General features: G+C 34.1%; 2 protein-coding genes and 1 pseudogene across 3 annotated transcripts; 1 reads left to right on the top strand and 2 right to left on the bottom strand.

Annotated features, from left to right (window-relative positions):
- Positions 1 to 2,147: 2,147 nt before the first annotated feature.
- Positions 2,148 to 4,450, bottom strand: LOC131169248 (dynamin-related protein 4C-like). The gene has a single exon (XM_058144626.1). It carries the CDS (start codon positions 4,297 to 4,299, stop codon positions 2,284 to 2,286), a length of 2,016 nt encoding a protein of 671 aa, XP_058000609.1. The 5' UTR covers positions 4,300 to 4,450; the 3' UTR covers positions 2,148 to 2,283.
- A 1,724-nt stretch (positions 4,451 to 6,174) lies between these two features.
- LOC110665687 (protein PELOTA 1-like) lies at positions 6,175 to 14,243 on the bottom strand (annotated as a pseudogene).
- Positions 14,244 to 14,953: 710 nt separating this feature from the next.
- Positions 14,954 to 19,124, top strand: LOC110665668 (uncharacterized). 2 transcript variants are annotated; one of them, XM_021825887.2, is made up of 5 exons: positions 14,962 to 15,092; positions 15,360 to 15,439; positions 16,488 to 17,824; positions 17,935 to 18,038; positions 18,805 to 19,124. In XM_021825887.2, exons 3-5 carry the CDS (start codon positions 16,489 to 16,491, stop codon positions 19,018 to 19,020), a joined length of 1,656 nt encoding a protein of 551 aa, XP_021681579.2. In that variant the 5' UTR covers positions 14,962 to 15,092; positions 15,360 to 15,439; position 16,488; the 3' UTR covers positions 19,021 to 19,124. The 2 variants fall into 2 exon arrangements, with proteins under 2 accessions (XP_021681573.2, XP_021681579.2); XM_021825881.2 differs by lacking the exon at positions 15,360 to 15,439 and having other exon boundaries at positions 14,954 to 15,092.
- The last annotated feature ends 825 nt before the right edge of the window (positions 19,125 to 19,949 follow it).

Below are 19,949 nucleotides of genomic sequence, written 5' to 3'. Positions count from 1 at the left end.
CTGGCTTGCCAGTTGAAGTTGAGTTCGGATAAGTACTAATATAGCTAACTAGCCACCTCCCTCATTAATTTCGGTTCGTGAGGTTATAGATTGCTTTGTTGTGGTGTACAATACGGCATTGATTGAAAATTTTGTGTCATAACCTAAGTTGTGTGAATTGTAGCAACACTAGTTTATGAAATTATTTTGATAAAATGGTATTGAAAATGTGGATGTTAGTTCATAATTTATAGAAATGTGAATGTTGAAAACTCTGGTTTACCCCTTTTGATAAACTGTGTTTATATTAAGTTTTAAATTGTAGTTATGCACCACTAAGTGTTTGCTCAGCGATAGCTATTTCGTGTTGTCGCAGGTAAAGGGAAGGAAGAAGCTGCAGAGTGAGTAGCATTGAGCAGGATAGGACATAATTTCGGGTATATATTTTAGATATACCCTTGTATATTCATTTTGATGTGCATGTATCTGTATGTATTTATGTGTAGACTTTGAGAAGTAGTATAAAAAAGTTTTATAATGTTATTTTGATTATTTTGGTATAATGTAAATTTTTATAATATTAACTTTATTATCTCAATGAATGACAATATTTAAATTCTTTTGAAATTCTGTAAATGATGAACTAATTTCTTTGTGAGGGAATTTATTGAGAATGAAATGAGATGAAATGAGTTGATTGAGCTCAATTGATGATTGTTGTGATTTTATAAATTGTTTTCCCATAGGTTATAAGAACTGTTTATTCCATTTTTAGCCGGCACCATGCCGAATTTTTGTAAAATTTAAAAATGTTAAATTAATTCCAAATAAACATTATGACATCAATTTGAATAAATTTTCCTTTAAAATTGTTTTTCTCATCACACTAAATTTAAAATTTAGAATGGAATTGTTTTAAAATTTCTTGTAGTATATTTAATGGATTATCGGTAGGCGAAATTCGATAATTCATTACGTATACTACGGAATCATGTTATACTTTACAATGGGGTAAGGTGTGACACATATGCCTTGGAACACTAGAGAGCTATTTGATTTTCTTGATACTCACACTTTCTACATTTGAAGCCTAAGTGCATGATCATCCCTACAGGAGGGCGAGCATTCGGTTCAAATCGAACCAAATCAAACTGAATAAAATTAAATCATAAAAAATAAAATTATATATTTTCGAAATTGAATCGAACTGAAATAGATAAAAAACCGAATCGAACAGAACAGCTCTATTTCGGTTTGGTTCGATTCGATTCAAACTGATCGGTTTTCATTTTTTATTTTTTTTATTTAGACTTAATTTTTAAGTTATTTGATTGATTTTGACATTGATTTCAACTTAATAACCATTAATAAATGAAATTAAATAATTTATATATATATATAATTATATATAATTCATAAATTTTTTATAAAAAGAAATCAAATAAAAAATCAATAAAACTATTTGGTTTGGTTATGTTTAACCGATTTTTTATCTTTAAAACCGAACCGAATTGAGTTATTTTAAAAACCAAACTAAATTACCGAATTAAGGTGGTTCGATTTAATTTATTTAGTTTGAATCGAATAATGCTCACCCCTAATCCCTACGGGATGTGAATAAATGAATATCATATTTAAAAATTCAACCTGCACTGTTTCCAAATTTGGTTGACTTGTATGCATTGCTTCCCTAAGTGAGTGGGGAGTCATGTCTTCAGTACAAAAAATAACATAAAAGAATGAATATTGAAACACAAAACAGAGATCAATGACAGACAACATATCCATATTTACTCAGTTCCATCACATCTTTGTTGAACAGGAATACTCATTACATCACATCTAATCTACTTAACATGGAATCATTTTAATCAGGCCTGATGCAAAGTCTAAAAGAACAAAAACCACAACAGCAATTATAATGGTAACAACAAAATGCTTTTACTTGAATGGAAAGGCATGAAAAAAAATATAAACATTAGAAAACATTTGTGAAATTCTTGCAGCCAGAACCTGAAAACTGTTCAAGCATTCTTTAAAAGATCTTTTCCTTTTTTTGTCATATAAAATGTAAAATTAAATTAAAAAAAATGCGTGACAATAAGTCCTGAATGCAAACCCTTGATATTGAGAACACACGAAAGAAAGATAGAAGTGTTCAGGCATCATACACAAGCATAAGGAAATATTATATGGAGTCATGGGGTTAAATGCTCAAACCCTTCCCCTAAAACAAAAAAGCAAACACTTTTAAGTACTAATAAACTGATAACATACTAAAGAAGGATAAAGAGTGGCTCTACTCTAATCACCATAGGCAGCAATTTTGTCCATGATATTTCCTAAGACCTTCTTGGACTCTCCAAGCAACTTGATGCTTATGTTCAGCTTCTCGCGTTTACCAGCAACTGAGGGCGATTCTTCCAGCATTCTTTCTATTGCACCTCCATGATTACTAATCAACTCGCTAATGATCTCCTTTTCCATCTCCTTGTTCACAAGATTTTGAACACTGAACTGCAAATGCAGAGCCATAGAATCAACCAATCTCCTCAACACAATCTTCCAGTAAGCAGTCATTCTCATCTTCAAGTCAAAAGCTTGGTGCAGAACATTCTGATATGCTCTGATATCCCCAACTTCAACCACTCCAATACCTTTAATCTCTGCCTTAGAATACCCTTGCGTCAGGATTGTATTCCTGAATGTATCCTGTGTCTCCATGAGCTTGTTCCATTCACTCATGTAGTCAGGATTGCAAGTGTAATCTGTCATCTTCTCCATTTGAACCATTTCTATAACCCAACTGATAGACTGCTCTTTCATTTTGGATATAAGGTTATGGCCTGCTCGTCTGGTAGATAACTGAAGCTGGAAGTAATTCTCAGAGTGATGCATCAAAACAGACACTACCACACTTTCAATATAAGCCCATATTTTTTCAACGAAATCGATAGGCATTCTTGATATCCCCTCAACTTTTCTCTGCAGAATACTCAGGAAGGCAGTGCGAGGAAGGAAATTTGGCAGTTCAATCCCTCTGGATTCCTCAAGAACACTAATCTCCTCCATCAGGAAGTTCCTTCTAGGGTCACTTTCAGGGCAGTTATGAAGTTCATTCGAGTAACGGTTGAGCATTTCAACCAACCTAGCAGTACAATGCATATGATGATCATCAAGGTACTCATCAAACTCTCCTCTAATTAGGATTTTCCTGAGAGACTCCTTGGCTGATCCGACAATGCCCATGAAAGCTGTCATGACTTCAGCAGGAGAGGAAAGGGTCTTAGGCATCCTATTCAGCTCTGAAATGCTTGCATTCAGCTTTTCATTAATCTTTCTCACTATATCTGGCAAGCACCTGGCTAAGATAGTTGCTTGAATTTGAGTCAGTTTTTGAGCCAGAACTGGAATACCCACCATAGATTTATCAATCCTGGAAAGAAGTGGATGATTTCTGAACAATTTAGCTTCTTCATCTCGCGCATCTTCATAAGATTCATCACCAATTCGATTCCTTACACAGACATAACCGAGACCTATATTCACATCATCTGCAGTAACCTTCTCAAGCAGCCCTTCAGGTGCCTTGTCAGACTTGGTGACCACGGCAAGAGTTCTCTCACCAGTCTTGTCCACTTGCTGTGACATCCTAATGGATTCACAAGTGGGAAAATCCACAGTTGCAGATAAAACATTAAGAATGATACTCTCTTCAGGCCTTATATACTCCATGATAATACCTGCAATCTGCTCGTAAATATCCGCGGGCTGACCCTGAACAGGAACTCTAGTGATTCCAGGGAGATCAATCATTGTAAGATCAGGAACACCTTTCTTTTTCACAACCAGAGTTAATGGAGTGTTTGATATGCCCTTTCCATCACCTGCAATCTCATCAGTGGCGACATTAATTGCATCTGCAACGCGGGCTTCATCAGTGTGTACTATTTTGCCATTGAACTCCAAGAAAAGCTCTGATGTGAGAGATGGGTGGTGCTGCAGCCTCATTACAAGGGGCACTCTGGTGCAAATGCCCTGGCCACGAGGAAGGTTGATACCGGCTAGTGATTCAAGAACGCTGGATTTGCCGGAAGATTGATCCCCAACAACAACGATGGTGGGAAGCTGTATACCTTCTTTCATGACCTTGAGGTGCCTTAGCTTATCAACTGCATCAAGAAGTGGACGAATATGATCGTTGTAAGATGATACGATGGGTACATGGGTTTCCATATTTGCATCTTCTTCTTCATTAACGACAGCAAGTGAATCCTCTACATATTCTACAAGCTCTTGACCATTTTCGTAAGAACCCATTTTCTAGGAAAGAAAGAGAGAGAAAAGGAAAATTAGAAATTTTGGTTTTAGAGCTCAAAGAAAAACCAAGGGAGAGAATTAGAGAGGAATTTGTAATTGGATGACTTGAAACTGCGTGGGATGTTGTTCAAATGAAGTAGGAGGAGAGAATTTATAGAGAAAGTGAAGGAGAGGAACAGTGCTACGCTATTATTATTATTATTATTATTATATTGTTATTAGATTTTTTTTTTTTTTTTTTATGATTTCAATAGCAACAAACTGACTGAGATTTGCTCGATAAAGGGAGAAAGAAAAAAAGAAAAAACTTGGTGGGGAAAGGGGAAAGTGTGGATTCGAAGGAAAAAGATCGGAAAAAACAAAAAGACCAAGACAAAAAAAATTGAAGTCCTTTGCAAAGGACCAATCAAAGCAGAGTGGTCTCTCTTTTTTTCTTTGTTCAAACTGCTGTGCTTGTACCCGACTACTTCAGCATGAAGGGATTGACCCCTTTTCACAAGAAATTTGCTTCATTTTTATTTCCATGGAAAAAAAAAAAAAACATTTTATCGAAAGGGTATAACACATATGGTTCGATCATAGTAATCAGCCTTTGTTAAAATATGGTGATAAAAATAAATGTTTCTAATAAATTTTGATTTAATAGTATTAAAATTATTTTAAAATTACGAAATTTTAAATTTCTATTAAATATTATCTCCATGATTTACTCAACCATAAATTCTATCTAAATGCATGAACTCAAAAAAATCTGAAATCCATTCAATGTTTTTTCAGAAGATTATTATTAAAAGATATTCGAATTAACGAAATCATTTAATTAACGGGAATACTCTTCCTCGTTGAGATCCTACATTTTTAACAGGAAAAGAGATTTATTTAAATGAATTTTTTTTTTAATTAAGTCTCCAATTTCAGAAATTTTGACAATTTTATGAATTTTACTAGACTCAATCCAAAGGTAGCAACCAAGAAGTGAATGTGAAAAACCAAGAAATAAAGAATGAAGAATCCAAGAAATGAAGCCATGTCTGATGTTATTATAAGCATTAAATACTGCATAGTTCTAGGGTGGTGTAGAGCAACGAAATTTCTTCTCTAGTCTGAAACATGAGAATTAAGATGAACACAGTTCCGATTATCCTAGTGAAGTTTGAAATCCTCGGGGGGCAATAAATGCAACTTGAGAAAAAAGGGCAACAGATGAAATCAAAATGAATACTTGGAAACCAGAGTCGTCACAACTGAATATTAATGGCATCTCGCCAAGATTGGTTCTTGGAAGCAGCAGTAGAAGTCTTTGGTTCACCTGAAGTGTCGGCACGAGAAGAAGTAGGTTTAGGGTTATGAGAAGGAAGTAGTTAGAAAAACAGGCTTCTTCACTTGTTAAGAAATTGAGAGTTTTGTGCCAAATGTGTTAATTTTCTAAATAGAGAACTAAAAATTAATTTTTAAAAATTTAATTAAGAACAATTTATTTTTCAATGTTTTCAAAAGTTGTAATTTTCAACTGTTTTTCAAATGAAAGATAATAAAGTTTTTATAATGAAAATTATATTATAATTTTTTTAATGATTAAAAAAATCATATTATTATAAAATAAATAATACATATTAAAAATTTTAAAAATAAAATAAAATTTTAAATATATTTTATAATAATTTATTTTTTTAATTATAAAAGATGTAAATAATTTTTTATTTATTTAAATTGGAAAATCGTTTGCAGGTGAATATATATTTCATATTTTCTCTTATTTTCTATACAAAATGAAAACTAGAATTGCTTTATACAAGTAAACAGACCCTTAAGATTTCTAGAATATGATTTCTAATATTATGGAGGTAGCGTGGAGAGGGATTTACGTATCAATAATTAGCTCCAATACCAAGTAAAAGAGTGATTTTTCCCCATTGCTTTCAGGCCATCACTCCTGTATATTTATAATGAAGAATCCAGGAATTACAATGACTAGTAAGACAATTCAGTACAATAGGGACAGCTATACAGGTTGTGTAGTGGAACCACAATTTATATTCTACCCACACAGATGCCTCAGTTTACTACTGAACTAATCTACCTAAAATTTCATCAAGGCAGTCTATTTCTGCATTGGGTGTAAAAATTAATGCAACTCTAAATAATGTTGAATTTATTGTACTCCATGCTGATGCCAACGGGCAAGCCTAGTATACAGACCAATGCTTCCACATGTCATCCTTGTCCCGTCCCCACGAAAGCTCTGCATTACATCTCAATATCGTCGAGGTCTGGTAAAGGAAATCGAAGGATCACAGCAATGCCAGTCAATTGCGCCAATTCTGTTTCCTGAAAGAAAAGCAATGGTCTCAGAAAACAAAATTCTAGGTAGATCATTGAAAAAGCTTTCATGTGGTCTCTGACAAAATTTTATACTTGGTTCTTAAATGCCTAAAAACAAAGTGAAATGATACTCACGCTCTCCTGAGATGTGCATCGATAAGAATATATGACCAGCGCCCGCTGAATCCTTCACTAAGCTGACTAAATTGACATACTTCTGCCTCGTTGGTATATCAGCATTTCTGAAAGCCAAGCAATAACAAGAAATTATAAATCCCTTTGCCATGTGCAATACTTGAAATCCTAGATAAGGCATGATCAGATTTGAAAAAAAAAAAAAGAAGGCAAACAAATGACGCAAATTCTAAGGAAGGAACCACTGAATGAGGGAGTTATGATTAAGATACTTGGATTGACAAAAAATGGCCGGGCACTACCCCATGTGTGTGAAAGCATGCATATGTGGGAGTAATCTGTGCGTGGTGTATTCTGAAATATAGGAATTTTTCCACTCAATCTCTCATATAGAGTCATATGTTGCATCATGGACTAGTTCTAAGTTTCTTGCATGATGAAAATGAATTGATAAAAAAAGTGACTTCTAAGTTGCCTTATGCGATTAAGCCAGCAAACAACGAAGTAATTTTAAGCCAATAAGTAAGAACAAAAGTTTTTTCCAGCAATTTCACCCATCAGCATTAAGGAAATTGAGCAGACAAAAATGATTTGTGGAAGTAAGTAGAACAACACAAACTCTCTCATCAACTCAAGGTTAAAAGATACATCCAGAATAATAGGACTATACTTCCACATCTGCAGATTACATAAACACCATGAAACATTCTTATGGAATCAGAATATTACACATTTTATGCATACAAGTTCAATTAGACAACAGTACTGTTGAACAATTAGAAGTACTACAATCACACTAACCTGAAGAGATCATCCGTCATAAGAAGAGTTCGGACAGCCATGCGTTCATGGGCAACCTCTACATGCTTTGGTCCATAACATCCTCGATCCTAACAGAAAAACCCACATTCAAGCACATTCTAAGAATTTAGCTGGGACTGAATTTAAATACACTAAAACTGCATTCTAAGCAATTAACATTACTGGTATGTTAAGATTTACAGGATCCCAGTGGTTTTAGTTCTCAGTGTCAAATTGGGATCGTAACTTTATTTTCAAGTATATCCATTTTTCAGTATGTCCATTCTAATCATTAAGTTTAAAAGAAAAATTCACAAGAAAACATAAAATCATGCATCTCAAGAACAGAACCTTACATTTGAAAGCATGTTAAAGAAATCCTTAAGTGCTCAAACCTGTGAAGGAAGAACAACCTGTTATCACATTCGAACATATGTGGGAAACTGTATGCTTCGACACAGGTAGGCATTGGTCTAGCAGTATGACAAGTATTGTCCAGCAAAACAAAAATGAGACAAGATGAAAGTGCCAGACAAATTGGTTGTCTAAGTTACCTCTTGTGCTGCCTTAGTGTCTTTTATCAGGTTCATAAAATTTGGGGCATCAGGAACCTCTCTCAAGCTATGCCTGTTCAACAAAGATTAATGTTCAGCAATTAAAAGAAGTAAGCTGCACAGAACCTGAAAATATATCAACACAAACAGTTAGCAAGCTGTGTAACTAGCCATGCAATAAGTTGACCTTGACCGCTGAAAATTTTTCAATCCCCATCATAGCCGTGCTAATGAGACTAAAGTTATGCATCTCGCTAAATTTAGAGAGTACAACAGAAGTTCTGTTGTGTTCTAACGGCTGTGCCCTAATATGTTGGTCGGATAATCTTTCTTCCATTTACAAACAGCTATACTACCTCTACTTCCAAATAAAAAAAGCAAGTATGGATTAATATAGAGAGAAACTTCAGGGTGCTACACCAATCACAAAGAAACCTCGTATTATGTAAAACATAAATACGATAAGTTTTAAATGTTTATCCCAAAAAAACCATATTCCAGTATGCCATTATGCTTGATATCTCTGTCACAATTGCCCCTGCATATCCTCAAGCTATTACTCCTTGTCATCTCACCAATTTTCGAGACAATGTCTCATACTTAAGTTAATAATGATAAACACTAAGTAGGAAAGGAGTTAATAATGCCACATGAGAAGCTATATTGGACAAAAAGGAAGAGAGAAGCCATATGTAGTAGAAAGCATGGACATTAAACAACAGAAAATGAAAAGGTAGAAGCACATGTCCATGATGTACAATTAAGTATAGTGACCCCAGCAATGCATTTGATTAACACTATGCAAGGCTATGAGTTGAAGAGGGGAGGGAAAGGGAAGCAAACATTTTAAAAGGTAGGGGAAGAGAGGGCAGGAGAAATTATTTAATTTATTATGTTTGGCAAGTTAAAAATTATTTAATAAAAGGATATGGATGACGGAGAGGAGAGGGGAAGGAAGGGGAATTTTAATTGTAAAAGACCAAATTAATGACAAAGGAGTCAAATTATATTTTCATTAAAAAATGAGGGCAAAAATGGCAAGAACAATAAAAACAGTTTTCCCCTCCAAGAGTTAAAAAAATTTTTACACTCCGATTTGGGGTGTAATCCATTTCAACTTACAGGAGAGGAATGAAGGAAAATGACTACACTCCCTTCCTCTCCCTTCTTTAAAAATTTAAATGCCAAACAATGGGAGGAAAAGCAATGCAAGATAAAAAAAAAAAAAAAAAAAAAAAAGGTCCAAGAAATTTGATCTGATAGACAGATCCATGAAATGCAATGACAGGAAAGCAATTATGGAAGGCACTGTTTCTTCATCAGTTATGTTGACATTGCCCCACACATGGTCACATATGTCAGATACTCCTAGTCACCACTGCAAAGTTTCATTCATTCATTCATTGTGCAGTGAACACTAGAAGCAAAGATAACAAGCAACATACTTGTATCCTGAGCTTTGTATGCACAAGAACTATGCGTGACTTGTTCTAAATAATGGGTCTTAGCTGTCTCCTCTCTGCCTCCAACAATAAGAGACAATGAAACTGATCCTGAAGTACACAGGAAGAAAACACTCGAATAAAATATATATAGCTATACAAAATATCACTTGACAAGAGATTGAAACCATATTAGCAAATAGGGATTTCAAATGAAAATAGGATCAATCAAAACATTTCATTTTAGAAATGGGAAAAAAAATGATACGTTTATCACAGAACTTTGCGAAACCAGGGCTTGCAATCACAGCAAACAGAATAACACTGAAATCAATATGTTTTAGGAAACCCTACACATTAATAAAATCAGTAAGTACTACGGAGCATGTACTTCAGGTATATAATGTTGCTGAAACACATTGTGAATATTTTCAGAAACAGGATAAGCCACAAAATGCAAGTCAAATAGTACTCACCTGTACTACACGCTCAAAGAACTTTTTCAATGTCTGCAGCAAGAAGAAAGAGAGAGAATCGTTTGAAAAAAAAGACAAAGTGCAAAAAGTAAAGACTTAAATCGCTCCTGATAAATTCATGAATCCTTAGAATCCATACAAAAGATGAAGGCAGGACCATAGAAGCATGCCGACTGGTAACCAGCAATGGCAGGCCCATGCTTTCGAGGAATTGAAGTCTCTATCTTTGATTGAGTAGTTGTCATGCTGTAATACATTAGTCACAGGACCATAAGGTACTAAGATTAACTGTTAAAAACAGCACAATAACAATTAAGAATCCAGGAAAAAAAAATGAGACAGGAAATAGAGTGAAAGCTATTCCCTATTGGCTTTCTTGCTTCATGTTATGTGATTATTTATTGTTTTGTTTCATTCTCATACCACTGAACCCATAAAATCGAAACTATTCTTACCTTTTACCGACAAGAAAGATGTGTGCTAGTCCTTCTTGCATTAAAACCACAGCAAGATCAGCACTTGCACCAGGATCTGAAATTATAGGGAGAGCAACATCAGCTACAAAGTAATTAAATTAAATTAGTCTATAAATATTTATGTTCATCAATTACTACATGAGCAATTCAAAATGCTAAAGCTAGAAAAGGCTATTTAAAAAACTGATGAAAGACCCCCAAAGCACCACCTTGAGTAGGTGGCACACTCAAAGGAGGGACTTCAAGGTAGGCAATGCTCAAGAGTACAAAAAATAAGTTATGTGGCAACACCCAGACTAAAGAAACCAAGTTTCAGGTCATCAAGAACCAACAGATTAAGAATTTTAGTTGTAGCATGTGTTTTCATTCAGTGTGCATGTTTTGTGACACCAAGTAGAAGAAATTACTTAACATATGGAGGAAAAAACTTTTTTTTCCCAATTCTTCTCTAGGCATTATTCATTGTTGGTAGCTTTTTTAAGCTCTTTAGTAAACCATAACATTTCAAAGGACGACCACATCTAATTTTCATTGATTAGGATCCTCATCTTGCTAAGTTGTGTTTCAACATTATAAATGGTGGTAAGTACTCAACTACTTAGTGTGGGTGAGCACCAACAGAGCTCATCTTTTCTATAAAAATATTCAACTGCATGAAACTGCAAATTTTGACATGACAAAAGTCAAGGTTTCCCATTAATGCTACCTATTGAGTGATTCTCACTATTCCAACTTAAACAAAGCATACAATTGCTATAAACTGCCAGCTCCAACAGAAAATTATAATAACCAGCATCAACCTTAGCTACAAGAATCTTGAACATAACTGCAGTAAACCACAGAGTTAACGGCATAAAATTCTAAATAATCACCAATGTGAAACTTCTACAGAAATTATTTGCACATGGATATAACCTCAAAGAAGAATTATTGAGAAAGGCATGAAATTCAAAGATCAAAACAACTTACCAGAGGTTTGATCAAGTGCATCTACAGCCAATGAGTCCCAAATTTCCTAATATACATAAGCCAAAAGCAAGCAAGCAGATGATAAAAGTATAAACTAATCACACAGTGAAAACAGCAAGGCCAAATAACCAGAAAGGCAACAATCTTCCAGAACTTTTCATTTTATCAATCTATTGTTTAACTTCAAGATTGATTCCAATTTTAATAGTTCAATTCAAATTAATTTATAAACATATTAAGATCATGTAGAATTCATTTTCGACTTAAAAATTTGTTGTAACTCCATAAATCACTAAAATATTCAAGTTCTGCATAAAGTTTAAAAGATAATATATTTTTAAAAATAAAACAATTGGCTAAAATTGATAATTTGAGAAAAGGTTCTGGCTTTTTTGTCCATTTAGCCTTAAAAGAGTTATTTACAAATTTAAGCATAAAAAGATAAAAGAAAACAGAAGCATACCTTTCTCAAAACAGAAGGTCGATGAAGCTCTAATTCTAAAGTATGAAATGCTCCAATCTGTAAAGAAACTATGATGAGTTCTACACAAAATAAATAAATAAAGGCCATCCAGTTTTTAAGCTAGAGATCAGTATATAATACTGCACTTAACTTGACATATTCATTCTCCAAAATATTCTTTCCACAAATTCGCAAGGCAGATCCTACTTTATCACAATCTATAGCCTTAAGAGTATAAAACAAAAACAGAGAATAATTGTTATAATCAATAAAAATCTGCAAACTGTATAATTATAATTATCTAATGGTTCTTCTATCCAATTCTCATACAACAACTTTTATTTCCAACCTCAGCTTCACTCTTTCTGCATCTCTCCCACCGGATGCTAACTCTCTTAAAACTTTCCTGTAATAAAATAAAATCAATAATCAACAAAACAACTCTATCCAAACGTAAAAACTGAATCTTTATCATACAACATAAACTGAGGTTACCTGACAGTAACAGCCATAACCATATCTCCAGGAGATATCAAATTATAAATAAGCCAAAGATCGTCTGAATCAGCTGGTATAATCTGCGCATGCATACCAATTCTATAAAAATTAGAAAGAAAGAAAATTTCTCCTTTTGAGAAGATTAAAAATTTGAATTTATACCTTAATGCTACCGGGGCCATCTAACACAATATTTCTTCTTGTGATCTTCATGAAATTGAATAGCAGGTTCTCTAAAACAACTTTGAAAGAACAATTCTTAATATAAGTAGTATAGAGTAGGGATCATTGCATCCCATTCCAAAAAGAAATCGGTTAAACAATAATAATTACACTATTAATTTGAATGATTCATTAACTCTATGGAAAACTCTAAAGTAGCATCCACTCTTTTGAAGGTGTAGGTACTAGGAGTATGCACGTGCAGCACATCTCTCCCAAACTACGAACATAAAACAAATTGTAATTTCTGTTTCCAAGTTGTAGGCCATGATCTGTCAGTTATTCCCATTGTTATTTCTGAATTTTTGTTTCCTAGCTGTGGGAGGTTATTCCTCCATATGCTTTCATGTTCCCAGTTTTTAGGAGGTGGTTATGCCTTCAAGACTTGTGTAGATGCAGAAAATGAAGGAGAAGGTATCAGAATTTTATGTGCAGTTTTGAGTATTTGATATTCAAGAAGTCTTGCAGCCAGAGGTAGAAGGAAGAAAAACCACCCCCAATACCCTCATCACACCACAAACCCAACCTAGGCCCCCTAGTCTACACAGACCAATTACGAGATCCTTATCAAGGAGATGGGATCTTGTATATTTTAAGAGGGTGCAAACTGCTCTTTCAGCTGTTAGATTTACGCAGAGTAGGGATTTGTTCATCTCCATTAAGAACAATACTAACTATATTAATAAGAGTTTTGCATTAACTTTATGGAAAATTTTAAGGTGCACCCACTCACTTGGTGGTATCGGTACTAGGGGTAAGCTTATCTCTCCCAAACTACAAACGTAAAAAAAAATTGTAATTTCAATAACAGTAGAAAGCCAAACAAAGAACAAATCAAATTCACAAAAGAGGAGAGAGATTGCAATTACAGATTAGCAAGCCTCAGGTTCTATCCCAATATCAAACAAATAAAAAAAAAATTAAACTCACAAGCAACGAAGTAAATGTAGAAAACTCAAAATCAATTTCCAGCCACTGAAACCGAAAACATTGATTCTTACTCAGTTCAGTACTTGCAGTAGGTCAGCAAATTCCTTCGATTGAGTGCGGGCTCTAAAGATCAAAACTTCGATTGAGTAGGGTCTTTTAATTGTAATTTCAATAACAGTAGAAAGCCAAACAAAGAACAAATCAAATTCACAAAAGAGGAGAGAGATTGCAATTACAGATTAGCAAACCTCAGGTTCTATCCCAATATCAAACAAATAAAAAAAAAATTAAACTCACAAGCAACGAAGTAAATGTAGAAAACTCAAAATCAATTTCCAGCCACTGAAACCTAAAACATTGATTCTTACTCAGTTCAGTACTTGCAGTAGGTCAGCAAATTCCTTCGATTGAGTGCGGGCTCTAAAGATCAAAACTTCGATTGAGTAGGGTCTTTTAATTGTAATTTCAATAACAGTAGAAAGCCAAACAAAGAACAAATCAAATTCACAAAAGAGGAGAGAGATTGCAATTACAGATTAGCAAACCTCAGGTTCTATCCCAATATCAAACAAATAAAAAAAAAAAAAATTAAACTCACAAGCAACGAAGTAAATGTAGAAAACTCAAAATCAATTTCCAGCCACTGAAACCTAAAACATTGATTCTTACTCAGTTCAGTACTTGCAGTAGGTCAGCAAATTCCTTCGATTGAGTGCGGGCTCTAAAGATCAAAACTTCGATTGAGTAGGGTCTTTTATATTATATTTAAACGGGTGCCGATGGCTCCTTCCACTGCCTGATAAGTAGAGGGATTAGTGAATCTTATGCCAATAAGGAATTTTTTAAGCATTGAATCCCATTCCAACAAGGAATCAGTCAAATAATATTAATTACACAATTACTTAGATTCAGTGGCGGTGTCTAGTAGAAATAGAGAAAAATTTGTTGAAATCTGACGGTGGTCGGAGTAAAGTAGGACAAAAGATGTTATAGAAAAGAGTAGAGGCTGGTGGGGATTGGGATCGGACAATTGATAGACCGACGGAGAGGCCGAGAGTGAGAAGCAGCTGCAAAAGAATAATCCAACATCGGTATTTGGCTAGCGTAGAAAAAATAGAGGAAGTTAAGAGAGAGAGAGAGAGAGAAGAACAGAAAGGACGAAGGGAGTTTCCAGCATCTGATTTGGTTAGCCGATGAGATGTTGCAAATGGGCAAATTTTCTTTTTATCATTCGAGTTAATGGCGATGGCCACCAGCAGCCACGTTGAAATGGGTAAAGCTTATCCATCAATGATCATCTGCTCCATGAGCACCATGCAGATACTGCCAGATCTCCCTCTTTGTCTCTCTCCTCTTTCCTACGCGTGTCATCAACTAATACTTCTTCTTATTTCCACCACCCTCTCAAATCTCAACTCGACGACTATACTCTCTCGCTTTTCTCTCCTCCTACATTAACCCATTACAGGATTCATTGATGCCCGCCGTTAAACCTCTATAATCAGGTACACAACTAAGATTTTTCCTTTTCTTCACATGTTGGTTCTTGCTAGCTACTAGCATCACTAACTGTTTTCGAGGAAAAATAATTTTGGGAAGTGAAATTGCACCCATCAAAGTAATTTCCTTTTCTTCTTTTTCCACAGTTTTACATAAATCAGATTGTATTTGCTTGTCTCTTTGTCTACTGGGTTAGGGTGATTATTCATGGAATGAATAATTTCCTTCCATTTGGTGTTCTTGATTGTTGATCAAGTCTTTCCCTTTCATAGGATCCAAATGACCTCTTTACAAGATTTTTAAGGCCCTTACAATACGGTGGTTACCTGTAATAGAGAATGCCTCTAAACTAGTAAGGGGTTGTTTGATTTATCTTGATAGTTGATAAATATAGGTGAATTTGTCAAATTTTAAAAAATAAAATTAAAACTGATATGTTACCCGGTTGATCAACTGTTTCTTGTCAGATTTGATTTTATTTTTTATTTGATTATATTATTTTTTTATTTAACTTAAAAATTAATATTATTAATATTTTTTATTTTTTATTTATAATTTTAATATTTTAATTAACGTATTAACTTTCTTAAAATATTTTTTATTAACAACATAAAATATAAAATATTTATTTATATCTAAAAACTTAAAATTAATTATAAGTTTTTATATTAATAATAATGATTACTTTATTATCTTATTTATATTTTTAAAGTTATTTAATTATTTTAAAAAATAATTATTTTTTGATTTCAATAATAAAATAAATAATATAATATAATAGATTAATAATTATATATTTATTTAAATAATATAATAAATGATATAATATAATGTAATAAATTTATAATTTTATATTTATTTAAATAATAAAATAAATTATATCATATATACCCTTATTAGCCATTTCACAGCCATTTCACATATAAGCTAAATATAATTTTATCAAAAACTTAACATAAAACAGCTATTATCAGCTATCAGTTAATAATAACAGCTATTAGCTAACGGTTATATTCAACAATTAAACCAAACAGGCCCTAAATGTTTCATCAGCGGATGCCTTCAATGGTTCTTTCTCTTATTAGGGCGAATATGATTTTTTTTCTTTTTTTTTTTTTAAAGTTTAGTTTATCTTATTCTTTCAGTTTTTCCCCTTTTTGTTTTCTTTGCAATCATGCAAAAAGAAAAGCAAAAATCTTTGGTTTTGTAAGTAATTATAATGAACATGATAATGATTATAGAAAATGGATGAACAAATATAGATAGTGAATGGAATATGTGAAAAATTATTTAACTTGTGACATTATACCTAGCAAAATTCAAAGAAGCTAGGACTTTCAGTTAGATGTCTATTGGCTTCTTTCGTCCTGGTTTGACATAAAGGTAATTTGATCATATAGAATGGAAGACCAGGCTATGGAGTGGGAGAACCGGGGATATGAAGGAAACAGTGGAAAGGTGAGCTGGATTTTTGATAAAGGATTGGCTTTCGGAAAGAAGATGTTGATTACTGGTTTTGTCTTATCTTCTGCACCAGTGGTTCTTCCACCTCTTGTTGTTATCTCAGCACTTGGGTTTGCTTGTTCAGTCCCCTATGGACTTTTCTTAGCAACCTATGCTTGCACTGAGAAGATCATGAATAAATTACTTCCAAGTCCCAGAAATCCTATTATCGTGGAAGATGGTCTGCAAAAATATGGAGGAGAAGATGGAAAGTTTGGGGGAAATAATGGTATGGAAGAAGAGGAAACAGAGCTAAAAAGAATGGCTGAGATAAGGTTTGTGCCGGATGAGAAGGGAAATGAGGATGAAGTGAATGTTTTGATGGGTTACATTTATGCTCAAAAGGGAATTGAGGAGGATGAGAAAGAGTTCTTGAATAATAAGGATGAAACTGTGGAGAAGAATGGATGTGATGTAGATGTCAATGAGGATGTAAAAAAAGAAGAAGAAGAATCATCAAAAGAGATTGACATGCAAATTGAAGGAATAAGGGAAAAGGAGAAAGAAGATCCACCAGCAGCAAAAAACATGGATGCAGCAGAGGAGACATGTAGAGTTATGATAGTAATTGAGGGAAAGGAGAACAGTGGCAGCAATACTAAAGAGGAGGAGGTACCATTTGAAGTAACAAATGTGGCTGTAGAATTATGTCAGGGAGGAGATAATGAAGACAATGAGGAATTAATGAGGGAGACTAGAAGACTAGTAGAAAAAATTAGGGATGAGGGTAAAGCTGATAAAGGAGTGGACAAAGACAAGCAGAGTGCAGAAGATTTGCACAGTGATGTAGAGGAAGGGCTAACGGAAACCAATAGAAATGTCAAAGAAGCCACAACACAGTTAGGAGAAAGAAATGCTTATGGCCAGGTTGGCATAGAGGCCAGGACAATTGATCGCAGAATAGAAGAAAATGGTGACAAGGTAAATTTACTTGAAACTGTGGAGGTGGAATGGAAGGGAGCTACAGAAAGAGCACCTGTTGTCCCAAAGGAACAAGTATTTGGCAAAAGAGCTGATGATAACATTAAAGAAGAGGAGAAATCTGCAGGAAGAGCACAGGAACATATGGTTAAACATGGCAAACTAGATCATCAACTCAATAGGGATGAGGAGATTACAATTTCTTCAAATGTAGATGCAAGAGAAATTGCAGATGAAAGTGCATTCAACTTGTTTGATGATAAAAATGCAGCTGACCTGCAGAATTCCTCTGTAGATTATGGAACGCCAGAAGGTAAAGTTCTGCAATCTACTCTGAAATTTATATTGCAGCCAATTTTCTTCAATGTCATTAGGTTAATTCATTAATCTCGTCTATGAACTTAATTATTGATGCATCTTCAGGGAGTGAGCAGCCAGGTTACAAACTCAAAGAAAATGCTGATTCCTTGGAACTCACTATTCCATCAAGGGAACATGCGCTGGAACATAGTGGAATTTCTGATCAGGTATGATGTGCTACAGGTTATATTTCAGATCAAAAATTTTTTTATTAATTTATTTCTCTTAGTTAAATAAAATTAAAAAAGGGGTGAAGTAAATGTGATGCTCATACTTTGGCCAAAGGATCACTTTGGACACACTCTTCATTCTTCAAATTGTACTATTTTCTTAGGATCTCAACCTTTGTTTTGGAACAAAAAAGGCCTAGCTTTCCCTCTGTGTTAAATAAATCTGCTCATTTTCAATGTATATATATATTTTGCCTTGTTTTATCCAGCAAGCCTTGCCTGCTGTGTGCAGTTAATTGCGTTTTCTTCCATATTTCCTGCTCATGCTCAACATGGAGTTCAGGTTTTATCACCGGTTATAAGCATGGGTTGATGTTTAGATCTTTACTGATAAGAACATTAGTAGTTTTATTTGGCTGGATCCTTTTAACATTAAAATGTTGGGGGCCAATCAGTATAGTTTGTAAATTAAGAAGAAAGTGGATAAAAAGCAAGAGGGTAAATTTCTGCCGCTATACACTATCTGAATGCCCTCTGCAATTATTGCTTGAGCATAGATTATTCAACTCAGAACATACTCTACTGTAAATTTTCCTTTCTAAAACTAAGGTGAAGCATGCATTTTTATAATGGCTGTTGAAAGTGATTACAAGTGCAAGAGTTAAATATAGAGTGAAGTAACATTATAGAAGAAGCAGCCATTTTGCATCCAATTGGAAATTATATACGACTCTTATTCTGTCCTTATCTTATTCTGCTGCAGGTGCCTTATAGCGAGGAGAATATATGGAAACAAATTGATGCAATGTGCACAATACTGGGATATACAGCTGCACGGCATAGGACATGTATTGAGGAGGTTAAGGCTCTTTACATTTTCACTGGAGTTGAGCCACCTGCCTCAATCAAGGATTCCTCTGATCTGGTGGAAGTCGGTGATAGACTTAGGTTTCTAATGTCCATTGTTGGAGTAAAATAAACTCTTAGTTTATCGGTATATCAAGAACTTGATTTTGTATGTTTTACAAGTATTTTCATCCTATGAGGTATAGTTGCTGTGCTAATAATGTGAATTTTGTTGTATGTGCAATGTGAAGGTTTTTTTTTTTTTTACACTTACAGAAGATGGCCTCCAATGTTTGAACTCTGTAGGCTGTTGCTATTTCTTATCTTTTTGAGTACCAAGTGGTTGTCACCATGCAGCCATGCAGGTAGAAGTAGAATCGGCTAAGACCATGGTGAATGAAGGTGGGCAACAAAGTATAGATAATGCTTTTCTCTATAAACTTGTTTTTTTTTCTTTCCTGGAAAGAAGTGGATTTCTGAGGAGCTGACTGTTTCCTTTCCTTGGATGCCAAAATTCTGAACTGGAGAGGGACCGATAACTCAAAAATTCCTACTTGTTTAACTGCTTCATTGAAATTTACCTTAATCACTCCAGCTAGAGGATGGGAGATGAAGATACCTACGTGTCTGCCGCTGAAAGGGCCTGTAGTTGGAAAACTGGAAATAGCCCATCAAGGATACTTCCAATATGCATTTTGGTCTTTTACTTGATCCCTTTGAATATGCCTGCTTCGTAACCTTGACTTTCCCACCATAGCTTTGGCATTTCTAGATGGAATAATGCCTTTAAATCATCTGTTCAAAAATCTAGTCATTTCCATAAGAAAAAGAATTTGCTCATTTTCTGGACAGAGAATCTGCTGATGTGGTTTGTCACATACAACCAATTAATTGCTAACCTAATGGCTAGAAAATGCAATGGAACTTGGATCTAATGCTTATGAAATGATCCAAATCCAATTATTGCAATTGAAAGCATTAGCTCAAGTTAGGATTAACATAACTAGCTTTATTCACTTAAATTTGCTGTAAATTTAAAATATAAAATTATAATTTCATCAC

Source organism: Hevea brasiliensis, chromosome 3, assembly GCF_030052815.1.
Source record: "Hevea brasiliensis isolate MT/VB/25A 57/8 chromosome 3, ASM3005281v1, whole genome shotgun sequence".
NCBI lineage: Eukaryota > Viridiplantae > Streptophyta > Magnoliopsida > Malpighiales > Euphorbiaceae > Hevea > Hevea brasiliensis.
This window is presented reverse-complemented; position numbering and strand designations above follow the sequence as displayed.